The 24,147-nt window shown below is 50.2% G+C and overlaps 1 protein-coding gene across 2 annotated transcripts in view; it reads right to left on the reverse strand.

The window, feature by feature from the left end:
* Nucleotides 1–204: 204 nt before the first annotated feature.
* Nucleotides 205–24,147, reverse strand: part of PEMT (phosphatidylethanolamine N-methyltransferase) — a 133,584-nt gene continuing 109,641 nt past the window's right edge. Inside the window, exons 6-7 of one of the 2 annotated variants that reach the window (XM_060260935.1) lie at nt 4,673–4,747; nt 205–534 (exon numbers count right to left, since the gene is read on the reverse strand). In XM_060260935.1, coding sequence (XP_060116918.1) covers nt 486–534; nt 4,673–4,747 — 124 coding nt within the window. In that variant the 3' untranslated portion in view covers nt 205–485. The remainder of the gene's footprint in view (nt 535–4,672; nt 4,748–24,147) is intronic. The other variant, XM_060260936.1, reaches the window with a different exon arrangement.

Consider the following 24,147-nt stretch of genomic DNA (forward strand, 5'->3'; position numbering starts at 1 on the left):
CATCTAAATGACGGCAGTTGCAACACTGCCAATGCGTGTGCCGAGCGCATGCGACCTCGCGCTGCACCACTCCCCTCCGAGGTGTGTGCAGCTGCTGTTTGGTTTATTCGTTCCCTCTGCGTGTGTTCCTGCAGTTCCACGAAAATGCTCACGCCTCCACCCCACTTTGCCTCTTTTTTTTTTGACACTTTCCAGAGCCTATAATTAGCCTTTTCAAATTTCTGCATTTAATGGAACCTGCTGAAAGCCAGAGGTGGAGACGGGCTCCTGGGATTACAAAGTGTCAAAGTCCCCCCCTCCCGCCCCCGGCTTCCACCTTTTGAAGAAGTTTCAGCCAAGCGGAATTAGAACTCAGTCCGAGCTTTTGTATCCCGTCGAATTTTCTTGCTTAGGGGCGGTGGGGTTGGCTGCAGCAGACCGGCTTCTCATTTCCGAACCCTCCTGTCCTTTCTTTCCCCAGACCTCTGCCCCCACAGTAGACGCAGCTATTGACTCTTGACTGCTTTCTGGCGATAGATTTCTTCAGTGAATGGCCTGGAATTTGGGTGGGTGGGTCAAGGAAGGTAAAAGGTTTTGGGGAAGAGAAGAAGAGGAAACGAAAGAAAGAGATGAGGAGATTACTTTTTCGGCCACCTGAGTGCCAAAAGACAGTGCGGGGGAAAAAACAGCCAGAGGTTTGTTTGTTTTTTAGCGTAAAGCTCAAAGTATCCTCAAAGGGACAGGGTGAGGGGAAAGGACTTTAGAACCTCTTTAGTGCTGTGTACGCAGGGCTGGCTCACCCACTAGGCAAACTAGGTGGTGGCCTAGGGCGCTGGGAAGGTGGGGGTGCAGAATTGGGCTCCCCCCCCCCAGTGGCAAGCACCTAGTTTGCCTGCCTCTGCCACCTGCCCGCTGCCACCACTGCCCGCCCCTCCTTTCCCTTCCCTTCGCCTCCCCCCCGGCGTGATCAGAGCGTCCCTTCACCTCCCCCTGCCACCACCACCCCGCCTCCCCCCGCAGCGCTCCATAGCAGTGCCGTTCTCCATTGCACCCTGGCCCCCTCCTTCCCTTCCCGTCGCCTCTCAGGGAGGGGGGCAACAGGAAGGGAAGGAGGGGGCCGGTGAGTACCACATCTCAGCACTGCGTCCTTGGGGGGTGCACTGCAGCACTGCAGGGGGGCAGCAGCGAGGGATGGCTGCCTGGGGCTGTGTGAACACCCCGATCCAGGTGGGCAGCCGTGTTGATCTGAAGCAGTAGAACAAACGTTGAGTCCGGTGGTGTCTTTAAAACCAACAAAAGCTTATTCAAGCAATGAGCTTTCATGTGTAGACGCACTTCCTCAGATACAGTGGAATGGAAGTTAACAGTTCATCTATATAAGCATTTCTGGGTCCCAAACATCACACTTAAGCATCCAACTCCAGCATGACCGATAGATGGAGCTCAGGGCAGATTTGGGTGACCCAAACAAGGATCTGTAATCCAGCAGCTCTAGTGAATTGAAGATGGTACCGATCAAATCCTGGGTAATGTAGGAAGGGTGGGGGGGGGGAGGGAACCAGACAAAGCATTTCTCTCTTCCTGCCGGAGTCCTGGAATCTTCTGGGTCAAGGGTGACCAAACTTGCTTAACGTAAAAGCCACACAGAATAAACGTTAGATGTTTGAGAGCCGCAAGATATGAATGGTGGAAGGAAGGAAGAAGATGACGACATTGGATTTATATTCTGCCCTCCACTCAGAGTCTCAGAGCTGCTCACAATCTCTTTAATCTTCCTCCCCCCACAACAGACACTCTGTGAGGTGGGTGGGGCTGAGAGGGCTCTCACAGCACCTGCGCTTTCAAGGACAACTCCTACAAGAGCTATGGCTGACCCAAGAACATTCCAGCAGGTGTAAGTGGAGGAGTGGGGAATCAAACCCAGTTCTCCCAGATAAGAGTCCGCACACTTAACCACTACACCAAACTCGCTCTCCAGGAAGGAAGGAAGGAAGGAAGGGAAAGGTGGAAAGAAAGCAACTTTAACTTTAAATGCATTCTCCAAGCTGCTGGCTGGCTTGGCTTAGAGAAATGGTTTAAAGAGAGAAATGCCCTTTCAAGGACAACTCCTACAAGAGCTATGGCTGACCCAAGACCATTCCAGCAGCTGTAAGTGGAGGAGTGGGGAATCAAACCCAGTTCTCCCAGATAAGAGAGCTCTGGCTGACCCCAGGCCATTCCAGCAGCTGCAAGTGGAGGAGTGGGGAATCAAACCCGGTTCTCCCAGATAAGAGAGCTCTGGCTGACCCAAGGCCATTCTAGCAGCTGCAAGTGGAGGAGTGGGGAATCAAACCCGGTTCTCCCAGATAAGAGAGCTCTGGCTAACCCAAGGCCATTCCAGCAGCTGCAAGTGGAGGAGGGGGGAAATCAAACCCTGTTCTCCCAGATAAGAGAGCTATGGCTGACCCAAGGCCATTCCAGCAGCTGCAAGTGGAGGAGTGGGGAATCAAACCCTGTTCTCCCAGATAAGAGAGCTATGGCTGACCCAAGGCCATTCCAGCAGCTGCAAGTGGAGGAATGGGGAATCAAACCCTGTTCTCCCAGATAAGAGTCCGCACACTTAACCACTACACTAAACTGACTCTCCAGGAAGGAAGGAAGGAAGGAAGGAAGGAAGGAAGGAAGGAAGGAAGGAAGGAAGGAAGGAAGGAAGGAAGGGAGGGAGGGAGGGAGGGAGGGAGGGAGGGAGGGAGGGAAAGGTGGAAAGAAAGCAACTTTAATTTTAAATGCATTCTCCAGGCTGCTGGCTGGCTTGGCTTGGAGAAATGATTTAAAGAGAGAAATGCCTTCTCCAAGCCAACCAATGGGGCAGTTGGGGCTTCAACAGCCACACAATACATGCAAAAGAGCCACATGTGGTTCCCGAGCCACAGTTTGGCTGCCCCTCTTCTGGGTCGTTCTCTGCCCTGCATGTCACGGCAACAGGCACGTACTTTAAAACAAACAAAAAAAAAACCCTGCCAACTTCAAGCTGCAAACCAGCTTCATTCGATCAGGGTCTCTCCGGGCGTCGGAGAAGATGCAGAGTTCAGCCCCTCCACCCGTCTGCTTTTATGGATCACATTTGAATGAAGGGATGGAAAACATTTGCAACTGCCAATGGATAATGAATGCAACGGGCGAATCTGGTTTGCTCCCCACCCCCCTCAGCAGATGTGTGGGTTTCAGAGAAAAACTCATGAATGGAACTGTGGAGTACAAAATGTTTCCTACGGGAGTAGGGGGGAAGGGGAGTCAAATATCGCCAATCTGGATTCAAAATAGCCCATACTCTAGAACGACCTTGGACAAGTGAAAGTCTTCCTTTATGGTGGCATCACACGGTCGTCAGCAGTATTGCCTCTAAGCTGAGTTACTGTGAGTAAAAATTCTACTTTGCAAGCTACTGGCATTAAAGTTGTTACTGCATTTGGGGAGGGACGGTGGCTCAGTGGTAGAACTTCTGCTTGGGAAGCAGAAGGTCCCAGGTTCAATCCCTGGCATCTCCAAAAAAGGGTCCAGGCCAATAGGTGTGAAAAACCTCAGCTTGAGACCCTGGAGAGCCGCTGCCAGTCTGAGAAGACAATACTGACTTTGATGGACCAGGTGTCTGGTTCAGTATAAAGCATCTTCATATGTTCATAAATTGGTTTGCTCTGGGGCCATTTTTCTTGAACCAAGGCCAAAATCTGTGAGTCGGAGGCTAAAAAATTGTGAGCTAGTTCACCCTAACTTAGCTTAGAGGGAACACTGCCTTTGGGTTTCTTCTGGGTCAGGAAAATCGTGTTTTTTTGGGGGAGCAGAAAACGTTCTCAATATATGCACTGTTGTCCCAACCAAAGCTGGGGCCCCGCACAGTTGCAAACTGAGTTCCAAATATGAACTCGTGACTGACATCTGACTGAAAGTAAGAGGACAAAAGCAAAACACAATTTTGTAGTTAGGACCAGTGTTCCCTCTAAGCTGAGTTAGCATGAGCTAGCTCACAGATTTTTAGTCTCTGGCTCACACATTTTTGTCTTAGCTCAGGAAGGATGGCCCCAGAGCACACTAATTTATGCAGTAAAGGTAGTCCCCTGTGCAAGCACCAGTCATTTCCGACTCTGGAGTGACATTGCTTTCACAACTTTTTCACGGCAGACTTTTTACGGAGTGGTCTGCCATTGCCTTCCCCAGTCCTCTACGCTTCCCCCTCCCCAGCAAGCAGGGTACTCCTTTCACTGACCCTGGAAGGATGGAAGACTGAGTCAACCTGGAGCCGGCTACCTGAACCAGCTTCCTCTGGAATCGAACTCAGGTCGTGAGCAGAGGGCTCCGACTGCAGTACTGCAGCTTTACAGTCTGTGCCGCGGGGCTCTTAATGCATGCAATAGCTCACCACTTTAATGCCAGTAGCTTGCAACTTTAATGCCAGCAGCTCACCACTTTAATGCCAGTAGAACTTTTCCTCACAAGATTCTGCAGCTTAGAGGGAACATTGGTTAGGATGTAAGGTCTTGAAGGGCCCTTGATCATTCATGATAGATGGTGCAGCCTTCTGACGGGCAGGAACCTTCATACTCCACCGACAGTAGGGAAATAAACACAACAGGTTCATTAGAACAACCCTCTTGGCACAATTCTGTGAAACGGCAAATAATCGTTCTTTCCTCGCGGAGAACCAAAACAAACTCACCCTTCAAAGCACAAAGCAATTGTGTAGCACAGAGCCACGACGGCTGTCAGGAGGAGCCCAGCTGGACTTGCGAGCCTGGTTTTGAAAGGACGGAAGAAAACACAAGAGAAGTTAAGTGTTTTTTGTGCCATTGTGTTCTGAGAAAGCTCTTATGTAAGATGCAACTGAGTCACTGGGGACAGGAGGCCGCCGCGGGTGAGATCTACCTCCGAGGGACGGAGTTGCGCTGAGTTCCCAACTCTCTCTTTTTGGCCCGGACGCATGCCGAAAGATGCCAGCCGTTTGGCCAAAACAGCCTCCTGAACTAATTTTGGTTGATCTCATTGCACCTCCATTAAAACAGGGCAGGAGACAGAAGAACGGGGATGGTTTTTATTGAAGTGACCGAACAGCAAAACTCACCATGATCGAAGACAGCGGCCTTCATTGACAAGAAGACAGCGGCAGCCAAACCTGGGCTGAAATACGGGCCAGACAAGGGCTGCTTCCAGGTGAATTGTAGCATGGTACAAAAATGTGCTCGACAAAACAGTGGGGAAGCAGAGGGCACGAGAAAAGCTTCCACACACCTCTGCTCCCTGTTTCCTCCCCTACCATGCGTTGTCCAATTTTCCCCATTGTGTCTGTGCAAAAGGGGGAGATGTAGAAGCACTGCTCATAGTTTGGGACTCCCTTTCTGTCCCGTGCTCAACTGTGCTGCAGGGAAAGCCCTTTAAAGTTGCTTTCTTTCCCCTTCCCCCCTCCACCATCTATCTTCCTTCCTTGAGAGCCAGTTTGGTGTAGTGGTAAGGGCACGGGCTCTTATATGGGAGATCCGGGTTTGATTCCCCACTCCTCCACTTGCAGCTGCTGGAATGGCCTTGGGTCAGCCAGAGCTCTCTTATCTGGGAGAACCAGGTTTGATTCCCCACTCCTCCACTTGCAGCTGCTGGAATGGCCATGGGTCAGCCAGAGCTCTCTTATCTAAGAGAACAGGGTTTGATTCCCGACTCCTCCACTTGCAGCTGCTGGAATGGCCTTGGGTCAGCCAGAGCTCTCTTATCTGGGAGAACCGGGTTTGATTCCCCACTCCTCCACTTGCAGCTGCTGGAATGGCCTTGGGTCAGCCAGAGCTCTCTTATCTGGGAGAACCGGGTTTGATTCCCCACTCCTCCATTTGCAGCTGCTGGAATGGCCTTGGGTCAGCCATAGCTCTCTTATCTGGGAGAACCGGGTTTGATTCCCCACTCCTCCATTTGCAGCTGCTGGAATGGCCTTGGGTTAGCCAGAGCTCTCTTATCTGGGAGAACCGGGTTTGATTCCCCACTCCTCCACTTGCAGCTGCTGGAATGGCCTGGGGTTAGCCAGAGCTTTCACAGGAGTTGTCCTTGAAAGGGCAGGTGCAGTGAGAGCCCTCTCAGCCCCACCCACCTCACAGAGTGCCTGTCATGGGGGGAGAAGATACAGGAGATTGTAAGCTGCTCTGAGTCTCTGATTCAGAGATAAGGGCGGGGTATATATCTGCAGTCGTCTTCTTCTCCTCCTCCTCCCCTCCCCCCTTCCCTTCCCTCAAACTTCTGACATTCATGTCTTGTGGCTCTCAAATATCTGACGTTTATTCTGTGTGGCTCTTACAATAAACAAGTTTAGCCACCCCTGGTCTAGCCTCATGTCCACTCTGACCAGCCGTTGCTGTCCAGGGTCCTGAGATCTTTCACATTCTCAAATGCTTAATCTTTATGGCTGCAGATGCCCAGGAACTTGGAACCTGGGACCTTCTGCATGGAAAGTAGGTGGTCCATCACTGTGCCATGGCCCCTTCCCAGCACAGTTCCAACTCCCCTTCTCTGTCCATCACTAGCAGCCTAAAAGCTCTTCCAGGCCCTGCCAGGTCAAAGGCCTTTGCTGGAGCCACACCCAGTGAGGACTTCTTCCTCCTAGTCTGTTAGAGAACAAAACAGCCAATATTGTAATGCCCCTGTATAGAACTTTGGTGAGGCCTCGTTTGGAATACAGTGTACAGTTCTGGTCATCGCATTTCAAAAAAGGTCATCGCAGAGCTGGAAAAAGTACAGAGGAGGGCAACCAAAATGCTTAGGGGTTGGAGCAACTTCCCTAGGAGAAAAAGCTGAAGAATCCAGGATTTCTCCATTTAGAAAAGAGAGAACTACGGGGAGACAAGAAGAAGACATTGAAGAAGACATTGGATTTATATTCTGCCCTCCACTCAAGAGTCTAAGAGTGTCTCACAATCTCCTTGTCAGAACTTGTAACTTTCATGTATGCTGTGAGCCACACCGACTCCATATTGCAGGCTCCCCTTAACACATAACGCTTTGCCTCTGCAACTAACACCCAAATGCTTTGCATTTCAAACACCCTGTGATCCTTGGAGGGAAACAGATAACCTCTGGTCAACATCTGCAGATGGCCGTTTGAAGCCAGGCCGAATAGGCCTTCACAGCGGGAATGCATCCTCCCTTCTGATAACGATCCCTGAGAATGAGACACTTGTCTGTACCCCGTGTGAAAGATGGTTTTATTGTTGCTGTCCTAACCACATAAAATGTAACTAGATGCCAGGCCTAGGCATCAGTGTTATCTTGTAGCTTCAGCTCTGTAGTTCTCGAATAAACGCCTATATTTTGTAACAAGTTTGGACTCTGTTTGATGTTCTGCCAGTTCTGACACTCCTTTATCTTCCTCCCCCACAACAGACACCCTGTGAGGTGGGTGGGGCTGAGAGGACTCCCACAACAGCTGCCCTTTGAAGGACAACCTCTGCCAGAGCTATGGCTGACCCAAGGCCATTCCAGCAGGTGCAAGTGGAGGAGTGGGGAATCAAACCCGGTTCTGCCAGATAAGAGAGCTCTGGCTGACCCAAGGCCATTTCAGCAGGTGCAAGTGGAGGAGTGGGGAATCAAACCCGGTTCTCCCAGATAAGAGAGCTATGGCTGACCCAAGGCCATTCCAGCAGGTGCAAGTGGAGGAGTGGGGAATCAAACCCGGTTCTCCCAGATAAGAGAGCTCTGGCTGACCCAAGGCCATTCCAGCAGGTGCAAGTGGAGGAGTGGGAAATCAAACCCGGTTCTCCCAGATAAGAGAGCTATGGCTGACCCAAGGCCATTCCAGCAGCTGCAAGTGGAGGAGTGGGGAATCAAACCCGGTTCTCCCAGATAAGAGAGCTCTGGCTGACCCAAGGCCATTCCAGCAGGTGCAAGTGGAGGAGTGGGGAATCAAACCCGGTTCTCCCAGATAAGAGAGCTCTGGCTGACCCAAGGCCATTCCAGCAGGTGCAAGTGGAGGAGTGGGGAATCAAACCCGGTTCTCCCAGATAAGAGAGCTCTGGCTGACCCAAGGCCATTCCAGCAGGTGCAAGTGGAGGAGTGGGGAATCAAACCCGGTTCTCCCAGATAAGAGAGCTATGGCTGACCCAAGGCCATTCCAGCAGGTGCAAGTGGAGGAGTGGGGAATCAAACCCGGTTCTCCCAGATAAGAGAGCTCTGGCTGACCCAAGGCCATTCCAGCAGGTGCAAGTGGAGGAGTGGGGAATCAAACCCGGTTCTCCCAGATAAGAGAGCTCTGGCTGACCCAAGGCCATTCCAGCAGGTGCAAGTGGAGGAGTGGGAAATCAAACCCGGTTCTCCCAGATAAGAGAGCTATGGCTGACCCAAGGCCATTCCAGCAGGTGCAAGTGGAGGAGTGGGGAATCAAACCCGGTTCTCCCAGATAAGAGAGCTCTGGCTGACCCAAGGCCATTCCAGCAGGTGCAAGTGGAGGAGTGGGGAATCAAACCCGGTTCTCCCAGATAAGAGAGCTCTGGCTGACCCAAGGCCATTCCAGCAGGTGCAAGTGGAGGAGTGGGGAATCAAACCTGGTTCTCCCAGATAAGAGAGCTCTGGCTGACCCAAGGCCATTCCAGCAGGTGCAAGTGGAGGAGTGGGGAATCAAACCCGGTTCTCCCAGATAAGAGAGCTATGGCTGACCCAAGGCCATTCCAGCAGGTGCAAGTGGAGGAGTAGGGAATCAAACCCGGTTCTCCCAGATAAGAGTCCGCACAGTTCACCACTACACCAAACTGGCTCTCATTTAAACAAAATCTGTTGTAGGCTTAACGCAGTAATTGTCTTTTGATTTACGACAAGTCTATTTAGCTGTAAATGAGCTGTAAGAGAGAGGTTTATAAAATCATGGATAGGGTGGAGACCAATCTTCCCTCTAAGCTGAGTTAGCGTGAGCTAGCTCACCGTTTTTTATCCTCCGGCTCATACATTTTTGTCTTAGCCCAGTAAGGACGACCCCAGAGCACACTAATTGACGCAGGAGCTCACAACTTTCATGCCAGCGGCTCACAAAGTAGAATCTTTGCTCACAAGACTCTGCAGCTTAGTGAGAACATTGGGGGAGAGAGTTGACCAAGAGAACCTTTTCTGCCTTTCCCGAAATACTAGCTCCAGGGCATCCAATCAAGTTGATCGGCAGTGGGTTCAGGACAGACAAAAGGAGATACCGTACTACTTTACACAGACAGTGATTAAAATGTGGAATTCACTGCCGGAGGATGTAGGGATGGCCACAGAAAATCGGATGAATTCATGGAGGATAAGTCTATCAACGGCTACTAGCTATTGGGACTGAGACCAAAAGGCACTAAGCCTCTGAATCCCAGAGCCAGGAGGGAACATCACGGGAAAGTCTTGGCCTTTAGGAACTGGTTGGCCCCTGTGTGAGCCAGGATGCTGGACTACATGGACCACCGGTCTGATCCACAGGGCTCTTCTGATGTTCCTATCAGGGGAAGGCCTCAACCTCTAGGTCCTGTTGTTGGCTGTCAAGAGGAACTGGTTGGCCACTGTGTGAGACAGGAGGCTGGACTAGATGGACCTGTCCCAGAAGGGCTCTTCTGATTTTCTTCTCAGGGGAAGGCCTTGGTTTCTCTGCCCTGTTGTTGGCCCTCCAGAGGAACTGGTTGGCCACTGTGTGAGGCAGGATGCTGGACTCGATGGACCCTCCCTGGTCTGATCCAGCAGGGCTCTTCTGATGTTCTTCTCAGGGAAAGGCCTTGACCTCCATGCCCTGTTGTTGGCTCCCCAGAGGAACTGGTTGGCCACTGTGTGAGACAAGATGTTGGACTAGATGGACCCTCACTGGTCTGATCCACCAAGGTTCTTCTGATGTTTGTCTCAGAAGAAGGCCTCAGCTTCTCTTCCCTGTTGTTGGCCCTCCAGAGGAACTGGCTGGCCACTGTGTGAGGCAGGATGCTGGACTCGATGGACCCTCCCTGGTCTGATCCAGCAGGGCTCTTCTGATGTTCTTATCAGGGAAAGGCCTTGACCTCCATGCCCTGTTGTTGGCTCCCCAGAGGAACTGGTTGGCCACTGTGTGAGACAAGATGTTGAAATAGATGGACCCTCACTGGTCTGATCCACCAAGGTTCTTCTGATGTTTGTCTCAGAAGAAGGCCTCAGCTTCTCTTCCCTGTTGTTGGCCCTCCAGAGGAACTGGCTGGCCACTGTGTGAGGCAGGATGCTGGACTCGATGGACCCTCACTGGTCTGATCCAGCAGGGCTCTTCTGATGTTCTTCTCAGGGAAAGGCCTTGACCTCCATGGCCTGTTCTTGGCTCCCCAGAGGAAATGGTTGGCCACTGTGTGAGACAGGATGCTGGACTGGATGGACCCTCACTGGTCTTGTCCAACAGGGCACTTCTGATATGCTCTCCACTGACTCTGATATCTTCCTTATCTACATCGTATGGCTTTCACTTTGACCAGGTTAACTTCTGCTCTGCAAATTCTAACTTCCAGCGATGCCATCATCAAACCCCACCCCCACACACTGTTTCAGACACCACCCATCAAAAATTCATTGAATGAAACAGAAGTCGCTCTTTTCTCCAAGTGCTTTGGCCAGCTTGAGGCCCTTTCTAAACATTACACACCTCTTCTTTTGAGCGATGCTTGGTCGATGACAGTGGGTTTTTTTTTTGTCTAAGCCCAATTAGAAGATGGCTTTGTTTGGATGAAAACTGGGCCTACTTCTCTTCCCACCCCCTGCCTTGGGCTGAGTTGGCCGTTTCGAAATGGGTCACAGTGAAAAAGGACGAGTGGAATGATGTCAGACAGGATACCAAGGCGGCACTTAGAGGGGAAGATTACTGTTGTGAGGTTTCACAGGAAAACACAATGCAGAAGTCACAAAAGGATCAATGCTCCCGCGATCGATAATAAGGTCAGATCGCAGACACACAAATATCTGGGTTAAATGTTGTCCCAAAAAGGAGCTCAGAGATAACAAAAGACCCCGGGGGAGGCGGGAGGGCTCATTCAAAGATGGCTCATTCCAGATTATCATACAGGAAGCAACTGCATCCCGAAAACGCGGTTGAACGAAATAACCGAGATTTTCACAACCCTATCAGGGATGGGGGAAAGGGGATGTCTTTGCAACTGCTGAAGGTTGAATCTTCGTTACTTTTTGGAACTTTATGGGGGGGGGAAATCCTACAACGGTTCCATAGAAATAAGAAGAACCTGATAGATCAGACCACAATGCTTTTTATAAAAGGCAGGGGTGTCAAACACGTGGCCTGGGGGCTGGATCAGGCCCCTAGTGGGCTCCTATCAGGCTCCTGAACAACTGGCTGTCATCTGCTTCCTTCTCCCTCTCTCTTGCTTCCTTCTGCATCACAGCTTGCTTTGCAAGGCTTACTTAATCACACAGGAGCTACAGAGCAAAACCTCGACTTTCTCCATCAGCTGACGCTCCTCTCTTGGGGAGGAAGGGGGGAGGCAGACCTTGCTTTGCCAGGCTGTCTCAATCGCACAGCAGAGCTACTGAGCCAAGCCTGTTTTCTTTCTATAGGCTGAGGTTCGTACCCCTCCTGGTCCCCTGGGGGAGGAAGGAAAGAGCCAGAGCATCCTTTGCCCAGTTCCCTGGATCTCATGGGAGAGATACAAAGAAAGCAACTTTAAGATCAACGAGTGCTAATATTTTATTTCCAGTTTTTAAACAAAATCTTTAATTGTATTTGTGTGTGTCCTTTATAAAGCTTATATCTCTGCTACCTAATCTTAAATAGGTACACCCAGGGCCCGGCCTAACATGGCCCAGCCCGACAAGGTCTCATTTATGTCAGATCCGGCCCTCATGAGTTTGACACCCTTGTAAAAGGGAATACAATTGTGGTTTTAATTGCTTGTGAAAACGTTAGGCTCCTCCTGCCCCACACGACCCGTGCGGTGCAGTGTTAAGAGTGTCGGATTAATAACGGGGAGACCCAGGTTTAGTGTTAAGAGTGTTAGACCCAGGTTCGAATCCCTCCTTGTGCCATGGAAGCTTGCTGGGTGACCTTGGGCCAGTCACGACTCACGGACACGCCATCTAATCTACCTCACAGGGTTGTTGTGAGGATAAAGCACAGAAGAGGAGGAGGATTTGAGCCACGCCGGGTGCCCGTTGGAGAGAAAGGTGGGATATAAATGAATCCAATAAACGATTGAATAAATACCGCACTATTTGTCGGATGTTACTACACTGTCTCTGTTTTGATTTTCTGCCGTCCTGTCTATTGGATGCACGATGCTGTTTTCATTTCTCCGTTCTCAAGTTGCACCGTCCATCTCTAGCACACGGCTTACTGCATGCCTAATTTTGTAATCGGCCTCAGATCTCAGCGAGGGAGACTGATGACGAATGAAGCAAGATAAATAAACTTTCCTGATTCCAACAGCAGCCAATCAGGTTCCACCAAGAAGCCTGAGGACCAGGGGTGTCAAACTCATTTGTTATGAGGGCCAGACCTTGTTGGGCTAGGCCATGGGTGTATACCTATTTAAGATTGGGTACCAACTCTCTGCTCACGGCCTGAGTTCGATCCTGGCGGAAGCTGGTTTCATGTAGCCGGCTTAGGTTGACTCAGCCTTCCATCTTTCAGAGGTCAGTAAAATGAGTCCCCAGCTTGCCGGGGGGAAAGTGTAGATGACTGGGGAAGGCAAGGGCAAACCACCCCGTAAAAAGTATGCCGTGAAAATGTTGTGAAAGCAACATCACCCCAGAGTCAGAAACGACTGGTGCTTGCAAAGGGGATGACCTTTACCTTTTTAAAGCAGAGATATAAAGCAGCAGAGCTACTGAGCCAAGGAGCTCAGTACACAGCAGAGCTACTGAGCCAAGCCTCTTTTCCTTCTATTGGCTGAGGCTCCTTCCCCGCCTGGTCTCCTGGGAAAGGAAGGAAGAAGCCAGAGCATCCTTTGCCCAGCTCCCTGGATCCCATGGAAGAGAGACAAAGAGAGCACCTTTAAGACCAACGAGTGCTAATGCTTTAAACATGTTTTATTTTAAGGTTGTTTTTTTTTAAAAAAAATCTCTAATTGTGTTTGTCTGTGTCTTTTATAAAGTTTATATCTCTGCTACCTAATCTTAAATAGGTACACACGCAGCCTGCCCCAACATGGCTCAGCCCAACGAGGTCTCATTTATGTCCGATCTGGCCCTCATAACAAATGAGTTCGACACCCCTGGTCTACCTGAAGAAGAAGACAATATTGGATTTATATCCCGCCCTCCACTCCAAAGAGTCTCAGAGCGGCTCACAATCTCCTTTCCCTTCCTCCCCCACAACAGACACCCTGTGAGGTGGGTGGGGCTGAGAGGGCTCTCACAGCAGCTGCTCTTTCAAGGACAGAGTCTCAGAACAGCCCACAATCTCCTTTCCCTTCCTCCCCCACAACAGACACCCTGTGAGGTGGGTGGGGCTGAGAGGGCTCTCACAGCAGCTGCTCTTTCAAGGACAGAGTCTCAGAACGGCCCACAATCTCCTTTCCCTTCCTCCCCCACAACAGACACCCTGTGAGGTGGGTGGGGCTGAGAGGGCTCTCACAGCAGCTGCTCTTTCAAGGACAGAGTCTCAGAATGGCCCACAATCTCTTTTCCCTTCCTCCCCCACAACAGACACCCTGTGAGGTGGGTGGGGCTGGAGAGGGCTCTCACAGCAGCTGCCCTTTCAAGGACAACCTCTGCCAGAGCTATGGCTGACCCAAGGCCATTCCAGCAGCTGCAAGTGGAGGAGTGGGGAATCAAACCTGGTTCTCCCAGATAAGAGTCCGCACACTTAACCACTACACCAAACTGGCTCTCCACACCAAACTGAAGGCCAGTGATGCCCCGAGACTCCTTTTGGGAGTGATTCCACAGCATCAAGCAGGGCCAGTGTCGGTATATCCTCTATTTTAAAAAATTTATTTAGTATATTTCTATTCCCCCCATTCCCCGTAGGGCTCAGGGCAGAGCACAACATATAATAGAACAATACAATAAAACCATTTTATAAACGAACAAGCTCAACAGCACTCAGGAAATTTTCCATATCATCGCAAGATTACCGAGCCTGGCCGTCTCACATCATGACAAGATGCTATCCCATAAAGATGGCAGATATTATTCCATTTTATAGCACAGGGGACAGTGCCGACAGGGGAAGCCAACCGGATCGAGAATAGACGCCCGCAGCCTCAACTAAAAGCCTGGCGGAACAGCTCCGTTTTACAGGCCCTACGGAAGGCTACTAAGCCAGGTAGGGCCCGGATCTCTGTAGGGAGCTGATTCCACCAGGTCGGGGCCAGGATTGAAAAAGCCCTGCCCCTAGTTCATATGAACATATGAAGCTGCCTTATACTGAATCAGACCCTTGGTCCATCAAAGTCAGTATTGTCTTCTCAGACTGGCAGCGGCTCTCCAGGGTCTCAAGCTGAGGTTTTTTCACACCTATTTGCCTGGACCCTTTTTGGAGATGCCAGGGATTGAACCTGGGACCTTCTGCTTACCAAGCAGATGCTCTACCACTGAGCCACCGTCCCTCCCATAGTTGAGGCAAGGCGGGCGTCTCTTGGGCCGGGGATGGGAGGTTGAACATAATGACCTCCCGGGCATATATGGGAGGAGACGGTACCGCAGGTATGTTGGCTCCAGGCTGCGTAAGGCTTTGAACATTAAAACAAAAGCCTTGAAGCAGACCCGGTACTCGATAGGCAGCCAGTGCAGACTGCGGCACGCCAGCTGAATGCCCAGCCGTAGAGGTGATGCTCTAGCACGGCTTCTGGCAGGGCCCACAGCTATCAAACTCCCCCACGCTCCTTTGCTAGCGTCCCACCATTACTCCCACTGCCCGGTGCCACCAGGAAAAGGCTGGCAAGCAGTGGTGAACATGGGCAGTTGGCGAGCACATACTGGGGCAGAAGAAAGACACACAGATGGGTAGGAGGCATGGAAGTGGGGCTAAGGGAAGGAGGGCATATGTGGGGGCTCCGTGGTGGGTAGAAGAAGAAGATGAAGATATTGGATTTATATCCTGCCCTCCACAACGAAGAGTCTCAGAGCGGCTCATAATCTCCTTTCCCTTCCTCCCCCACAACAGACACCCTGTGAGGTAGATGAAGATATTGGATTTATATCCCGCCCTCCACTCCAAAGAGTCTCGGAGCGGCTCACAATCTCCTTTACCTTCCTCCCCCACAACAGACACCCTGTGAGGTAGATGAAGATATTGGATTTATATCCCGCCCTCCACTCTGAAGAGTCTCAGAGCGGCTCACAATCTCCTTTACCTTCCTTCCCCACAACAGACACCCTGTGAGGTAGAAGAAGATATTGGATTTATATCCCGCCCTCTACTCCGAAGAGTCTCAGAGCAGCTCACAATCTCCTTTACCTTCCTTCCCCACAACAGACACCCTGTGAGGTAGAAGAAGATATTGGATTTATATCCCGCCCTCTACTCCGAAGAGTCTCAGAGCGGCTCACAATCTCCTTTCCCTCCCCCCACCCTCAACAGACACCCTGTGAGGTAGAAGAAGATATTGGATTTATATCCCGCCCTCCACTCTGAAGAGTCTCAGAGCGGCTCACAATCTCCTTTACCTTCCTTCCCCACAACAGACACCCTGTGAGGAAGAAGAAGATATTGGATTTATATCCCGCCCTCCACTCTGAAGAGTCTCAGAGTGGCTCACAATCTCCTTTACCTTCCTTCCCCACAACAGACACCCTGTGAGGTAGAAGAAGATATTGGATTTATATCCCGCCCTCCACTCCGAAGAGTCTCAGAGCGGCTCACAATCTCCTTTCCCTTCCCCCCCCCTCAACAGACACCCTGTGAGGTAGATGAAGATATTGGATTTATATCCTGCCCTCCACTCTGAAGAGTCTCAGAGCGGCTCACAATCTCCTTTACCTTCCTCCCCCACAAGACACCCTGTGAGGTGGGTGGGGCTGGAGAGGGCTCTCACAGCAGCTGCCCTTTCAAGGACAACCTCTGCCAGGGCTATGGCTGACCCAAGGCCATTCCAGCAGGTGCAAGTGGAGGAGTGGGGAATCAAACCCGGTTCTCCCAGGTAAGAGTCCGCACACTTAAACCACTACACCAAACTGGCTCTCCTACACCAAACTGGAGAGGAGAAAGTGGCCCCATGTACTCTTAAAACCTGGAACCGGCCCTAGCATCAAACATTCATATTCATTTTTGGCCAACGGATTCACACATGTGTCGGAGAAACAACAAATGCTGCTTTAAAGACCACAAAGACCATGATGCTGTGCAAGTGACGATGAATACGCATCCATGTACAACTCATGGCAAATCCAGACTAAACAGGCAATGCGAAATCTGCCCGTGGGGGTTACTTTGAGTTGTTAACGTGAGTCTAAACAGGGCTGAAGGCTTTCGGCTTCAAGAGCGGAACACTTGTTCTCGTTACTATTGCAAAGCAACGCTGAAAACAGATCTTCAGGGCATGGAGGCAAATTAAATTATTTCAAACAAAACCCTCCGGGTCCCCTCGGTGTCAAAGCCACTGCGAAACTCCTGACAACTCCTGGAGCAAAACAATGAGATGAGGAGGAATACACTGAAAACGAGGGGAAGATTTATCGTCTGTCAATGGGATTCTTTTGGTGAAGGACTTCACAGCCACAGTTCCCCTGCGAGTCCTGCTATTCTCCCTCTTTCGTGTGCATAAAAGCAGTAGGCGTGATGGATGGGAAAGGAATAATACCCCAGACACAATGAGAGAACTCCAAAGTTCAGGCGAATGTAAACTGCCGCTCGGAAAGTTTGATTTTTCTTTAACACCAACATATCCCTGTGTGGGAACTCACTTCCCACACAGGAAATGTAACATTTAGATCTGTCTAAAACAGAGTGTGAGACAAAGACAGACAACATTGAGGAAGGAGTTTTTAATTAGTCACACGCCGCTTTTCTCCCCAAAGTGCCTCAGGATGTCCTTCTGTCTTCTTTCACTTTATTCTTACAACAACAATCCCGTGAGGTAGGTTAGTCTGGGGTGGGGATCGTACCCCCTATCTTTCACAAGAACATAAGAAGAGCCCTTCTGGATCAGGCTAGGGGTCCATCTAGTCCAGCATCCTGTCTCACACAGTGCCCAACCAGTTCCTCTGGAGGGCCAAAAACAGGGCAGAGAGGCTGAGGCCTTCCCCTGAGGAGAACATCAGAAGAGCCCTGCTGGATCAGACCAGGGAGGGTCCATCCAGTCCAGCCTCCTGTCTCACACAGGGGCCACCCAGTTTCTCTGGAGGGACAACAACAGGGCAGAGAGGCTGAGGCCTTCATAAGAACCTCAGAAGAGCCGTGCTGGATCAGACCAATGAGGGTCCATCTAGTCCAGCATCCTGTCCCACACAGTAGCCAACCAGTTGCTCTGGACAGCCAACAACAGGGAAGAGAGGCTGAGGCCTTCCCCTGAGAAGAACCTCAGAAGAGCCCTGCTGGATCAGACCAGGGAGGGTCCATCTAGTCCAGCCTCCTGTCTCACACAGTGCCCAACCAGTTCCTCTGAAGGGCCAAAAACAGGGCAGAGAGGCTGAGGCCTTCCCCTGAGAAGAACCTCAGAAGAGCCCTGCTGGATCAGACCAGGGAGGGTCCATCTAGTCCAGCATCCTGTCTCACACAGTAGCCAACCAGTTCCTCTGGAGGGCCAACAACAGGGCAGAGAGGCTGAGGCCTTTACCCGATGTGTCCTTGCTCTTGGACTCAGAGAAGATGATGATGATATTGAATTTATATCCAGCCCTATACTCTGAATCTCAGAGCAGTCACAATTACCTCCCACCCCACACACAACAGACACCCTGTGAGGTGGATGGGGCTGAGAGAGCTCTTACAGCAGCTGCCCTTTTAAGGACCAAAGGCCATTCCAGCACCTGCAAGAGGAGGAGTGCGGAATCAAACCCGGTTCTCCCAGATAAGAGAGCTCTGGCTGACCCAAGGCCATTTCAGCAGGTCCAAGTGGAGGAGTGGGGAATCAAACCCGGTTCTCCCAGATAAGAGAGTTCTGGCTGACTCAAGGCCATTCCAGCAGCTGCAAGTGGAGGAGTGGGGAATCAAACCCGGTTCTCCCAGATAAGAGAGCTATGGCTGACCCAAGGCCATTCCAGCAGCTGCAAGGGGAGGAGTGGGGAATCCAACCCGGTTCTCCCAGATAAGAGAGCTGTGGCTGACCCAAGGCCATTCCAGCAGCTGCAAGTGGAGGAGTGCGGAATCAAACCCGGTTCTCCCAGATAAGAGAGCTCTGGCTGACCCAAGGCCATTCCAGCAGCTGCAAGTGGAGGAGTGGGGAATCAAACCCGGTTCTCCCAGATAAGAGAGCTCTGGCTGACCCAAGGCCATTCCAGCAGCTGCAAGTGGAGGAGTGGGGAATCAAACCCGGTTCTCCCAGATAAGAGTCTGCACACTTAACCGCTACACCAAACTGGCTCTCAAAGGATTAGTGCCTCTGAACGTGGAGGTTCACCTCAATCACCATGGCTAGTAGCTATTGATAAACTTTTCCTCCATGAATCTATCTAATCTTCTTTCAAAGCTACTGATTCCTGTGGCCATTTACATCCTCGGTGAGGGACATGGAGCTGAGACTGTGTGACTGGCCCAAGGTCAAACAAGTTTCCATGCTATAGGAAGAATCTGAACCGGAGTCTCCGTGATCATAGTTCGACACTCCAAACCCTATGCTATGTTCTTGTTGTTGGCAATGAAAAAGAAATCGTCCACATCTTTAAACTTCACAATAAGGAGTATCTTTTGCTTCCGAAACGATAAGTTATCTTCATGGATGAATAGAGTTTCCATTCCATCCGTTTATCGGCCTGGAAGTTTTATCTGCACAGCATTTCACTCGCCCGTAATTCCGGTTCAGCGAGGACAGTTTCTAAATTTAACTGCAGATTTGGGGCCGAGGCAATTTCCCACCGCTTCCAACGCCTTCGGTCCGTTTGTACGGTTTGTCTATCAGACTGGCTCGGATAACAACAGAACAGAAAAACAACTGGCGCTGTCTTAGATATGAATGCATCGAGATGCTTTTTCGGGCACTGCTTTTCCTGCAGTCCTGGGAAATGGTTAAACACCACACACACACAAACACACACACACACAGAGTCTGAATTCATATACACCAGGGGTGGGGAACCTTTTTTCTTCCAAGGTCCATATGGATATTTATAACATCATTCGCGAACCATAAAAATTATCAACTTAAAAAACTGCTCTGCCGAGGGAGAACGATTCAGGCCAGCAAAATTAATGCAAATAATTGTTTTTCTATTTGAAGTCATGTGGGGAGAGCCTACTCTGGTGCACACACACACACACACACACACACACACACACACACACGGCCCGCCGCCCTAGGCAAATGCATAGGTCCAGGACTTTTTTGTAGAAAAAGCCCAGCAGGAACTCAGTAGCATATTAGACCACATCCCTTAATTAGGTCACACACTCATTAGTATAGTAGGCCACACCTTCTGGGATAATCAAGTGCAAACTAAACTGTGACAGTAACTTTTCCAGGCCCTGCAGCAATTCTGGCCAGGCGCCCAGGCCCCAGGGAGGCTGCCACACAGTACATCTGGGCTCTGTGATCCCTGCCTGGCCCTGGGGAGGCTGCTGCACAGCGCGGCTGGGCCCCACGATCCTCGCTGGCCAGCCAGGCCCCAGGGAGGCTGCCACATCGCTCAGTTTGGCCCAGCAATCCCCGAGGGCCACACCAAGTGACCTCGAGGGCCGTATACGGCCCTCGGGACAGAGGTTCCCCACCCCTGATATACACAATGACGGTGACATTGCTATTTGGCAGTGTTTCTATCTATGTGCAAGTACACCATTGGTAACACAAAGCAAGAAGAAGAAATGTAGAAACCAAAGGTGTTAGCAAACTCCACATGCACAATGATTTGTAAAAAAATTGGGGGGGGGGGGGGGACAGAAGGACAAATACAAAATTCCTAAAAAAGCAATTCCCCTTCAGAGATGAGACTCAGAAATCCAGAAACCCCAAACCCTAGAAGAAATTCAGCTGGGGAGAATCTTGAAGGCAATATGAACATATGAAGCTGCCTATACTGAATCAGACCTTTGGTCCATCTAAGTCAGTCTTGTCTACTCAGACTAGCAGCAGCTCTCCAGGATCTCAAGCTGAGGTTTTTCACTCCTTTTTGCCTGGACCCTTTTTAATTGGAGATGCCGGGGATTGAACCTGGGACCTTCTGCTTACCAAACAGATGCTCTACCACTGAACCACAGTTCCTATCCTAATGCAGTCAAACAGCATAGTTCTTTCTCACAAGCCCAGCTCTCGTTGTCCCAGCCTTCACAGGTAAGAAAAGTGGTGTTGACCACCCCAGACAGGGCCTTTTCAGTCACAGCACCTCACCTGTGGAATTCCCTCTCTCTTTTGTCTTACCTGGAGCCTCCCTTACTGTGTTTTAGATACCATGCAACGCATTTCTTTTTATTCGGGCTATTAGCTAAGAGATTCCAATATTGAAATTCTTCATATTGCTTTCTGTTTAAACATCACGCACACAGAGAGAGTCTTTCTGCCAAAACTATTGGATTGAAATGAAGAAGAAGACCGCAGGTTTAGACCCTGCCCTTCTCTCTGAATCAGAGTCTCAGAGTGGCTTACAATCTCCTACATCTTCTCCCTCCACAACAGACACCCTGTGAGGTGGATGCGGCTGAGAGGGCTCTCCCAGAAGCTGCCCTTTCAAGGACAACTCCTGTGATAGCTACGGCTGACTCAAGGCCATTCCAGCAGCTGCAAGTGGAGGAGTGGGGAATTAAATCCGGTTATCCCAGATAAGAGTCTGCGCACTTAACCACTACAGCAAACTGGCTCTCCAATTGAAAGAGTTTTGAAAGAGTTTCAGATGAACATATGAAAAAATTTCCTGACAGAAAGGTTCCTCAGTGGAACAGGCTTCCTCGGAAGGTGGAGGGCTCTTCTCCTAAGGAGGTTTTTAAGAGTTCACACACTTAACCACTACACCAAACTGGTGTATCCATTCTCCAAAGGATAAAAACAAAGAACATTCCTAGTCAATATTGTTATCTATACCATCAAAGAGCAGCTGAGGCCTCCAAAGCTGTCCAACTTCTGAGTTTGCAGCACTGTTAAAAGCAGAGGAAGATATTTCCCCCCATCCCACCCTGTGAGTTTTCAAAAATATTGTGCTTAAGGCTAGGAAACCCGATACGGGCTCCGGGTCCCTCTCATGAGGTCATACAGGACATGTTCTCAGGCAGCAAACGGAAACAGCCTTGACTTTTGGATGCCATGGCAATGAGAGTAAAATTAGCTCCACCCCATACCGGCCTTAGGCCTCTCGCCTGGCCTGTATCATAGCAGAATCACCAAACTCTTGCTCATGTTAGACAGAAGCGGAAGGGTTACTGGGGATTGTTCGAGCTACTGGTGGGCATTTGTTTGTAAGTCTATATGTCCCTCTGCGCCAACATCAAGCAGCCATCTGTTTGCTGTTCCAACACTTAGGGAGGCCCTGTTGGTGTTGACCAAACCCTGGATCTTTTCCATCATGACTCCAGCTCTGTGGAAGAAGTGAGAGGGATGACTACCCCAAGAAAACTGAGAAGCTTCCAGTTGACGTGTACAAGGCAGACTCGTTTATGGCTACAGAAAACAAAGAAGATGACAAAAAGATTGCAATCAAAACTCCCTTGGACAACTGGAGGGAAAAGCACTCACAAGGGCGATATATGAAAGACGTAGAGAACAAAGTTGATAGTGAAAAACCTGGATGAGGCTTCAAAATGGACTCTTGAAATGGAAGGACTAATTCTAGCTGGGTTAAGGGATCACAGAGAATGAGGAAACAAAAATTATTTGGCACTTCTGATTACAAACAGACACCTGGAGCATAACACCCCTGAATTGTAGGCAAAATGAAAAACAGGGTTTGGATGATTGACACTGCAATCTCAGAAAACAGCAGACTAGAAAAGAAAGAACAGGAGAAGACCACCAAATATCAAGAGTTTCAAATAGAGATATAGTACCCTTTGAGAGAATAAAGTTACCATTGTACCAGTTGTCATTGGAGCCTTTGGAGCAGTGCCTAGAAGTCTAAAGAAACACCTGGACATTCTGGATATTGAAGAAAAATCACCAGCTCAGCTCCAGAAGTCTATGTTGCTTGGAACATCAAGAATCCCATGAAGATACATATGCAATTCCCAAGAAAAACAGGTTGCTTACCTGTAACTGATGATCTTCGAGTGGTCATCTGTGCATTCACACTCATGGGATAGAGCATCTGCGCCGATCCCTGGATCGGTACCTAAAAAGCCCAGGATTTTTTGCGCTCGGCCCCAGTGAGCATGCGCAGAAGCCCCAGTACGCATGCTCACAAGTACCAGCGCGAGGATCCCGCCAGTTCTTTCCTGACCGCTGGAAGCCCCTAAAGTAGGGAGACGGTCAGCAGTGGGGAAGGTGGGTGGGTAGTGTGAATGCACGGATGACCACTCGAAGATCAGTTACAGGTAAGCAACCTGTTTATCTTCTTCGTGGTCTCTGTGCCTCACACTCACGGGAGATTAGCAAGCTAGACATACCTGGAGGCGGGAGTAGACAGTCAACCAGAAGAGACAGCTTGCAGCACTACAGCTCCCAATCGAGTCCTCTGCTGTGTACGCACATCCAGAGCGTAATGCTTCATGAAGGTATGAGAAGAGGACCACGTGGCTGCCTTGCAAACATCCGTCAAGGATACACCCTTCAGGAACGCCACTGACATTGCCATAGCCCTAGTAGAGTGCCCTCAGACGGGCCCAGGCAATGACTTTTTCACTAGAAGGTAACGAAGTCTGATCGTCTCAGTAAGCCACTTAAGAGAGTCTCTGAGAAGAGATTTTGGAGCCCAACCAAGGAGCAGCATAGGACACAAAAAGATGTGGGTCCTTTTGGAAGCTCTTTGAGAGACTGAAATAGAAAAGCAGTGCACGCTTCACATCTAGTGCATGCAGCCGCGGCTCCTCATCAGAGGTAGGCATTGGGTAAAACGTGGGGAGCCAGACATCCAAATTGAGGTGAAACTAGGAAACCACCTTAGGGAGAAACGAAACATCTGGAACCAAAGACACCCCTGACTCATAAAAGACTAAGTAAGGGTGGTCGCAACGCATAGCCGTGAGTTCTCCCACCCTTTGCGCTGATGTAATCGCAACCAAAAATGCAGTCTTCCAGGATAGCAGTTGTAGAGAACAGGTTCAAAGGGTCACCTAGTCAGCCTACCCAGGACTAAAGGCAAATCCCACGACTGTGGAGGTGATCTCGTGGGAGGATGCAGCCTGAGGAGTCCCTTCAGAAACTGTTTCAAGTGAGGATGCGCAAATACTGAGTGCCCCGCAATTGGCTCATGCTGGGCAGAAGTAGCCAACAAATAAACCTTCACTGAGGAAAAAGCGAGGCCAGCATCGACAAGAGATAAAAGAAAATTAAAAATTACAGGTAAGCCCACCAACCAGGGTGGGACATCAGTAGCAGACAAGAACTGGATGAACATTTTATCGCATAGGAGTGTCTAGTAGACAACTTCCTGCTGTTCAGAAGAACTTGCTGGACCCTATCTGAAAACCCTTGGGGTCAATGAACGAGGCCATCAACTTCAAGTGAGGCACATTGTGGTGGAGTACTTGGCTTTCTTGGGCCTACAGGAGATCTGGTTCCGCTGGGAAGTGATGGAAAACTCCCTGCGCGAGTTTGAGCAGGATCGAAAATCAGTTCTGCTGAGGCCACCACGGCGCTACCAGAATACACTTTGGCTGCTCCCTCTGAATCTTGTTGACTACCTTTGTAAGTAGTGGAAAAGGTGGAAACATGTAAAGAAAGAGACCTTTCCAAGGGAACAGAAGACTGTCTCCCAAGGACATTGGGTCCAACCCTCCCCTGGTGTAAAACGAGGAACACTTCCGATTCAGAGCCATTGCGAAAATGTCGATCTGGGTATAGTCCCTTTGCCGGAACACTGGTTGGAGAAAGCACCATTATATTTCCCATTCGTGGGGCGACGCGGCTACTCTGCTCAGGGAATCCGCTTGCAGGTTGAGCACCCCGGGAAGATGAGAAGCCTTCACGAAAATGTCCAGCTCCAGGCACTCTGTCCACATCTCCATCGCTAGGG

The sequence above is a fragment of the Heteronotia binoei genome, chromosome 20 (genome assembly GCF_032191835.1).
Source record: "Heteronotia binoei isolate CCM8104 ecotype False Entrance Well chromosome 20, APGP_CSIRO_Hbin_v1, whole genome shotgun sequence".
NCBI classification, from domain to species: domain Eukaryota; kingdom Metazoa; phylum Chordata; class Lepidosauria; order Squamata; family Gekkonidae; genus Heteronotia; species Heteronotia binoei.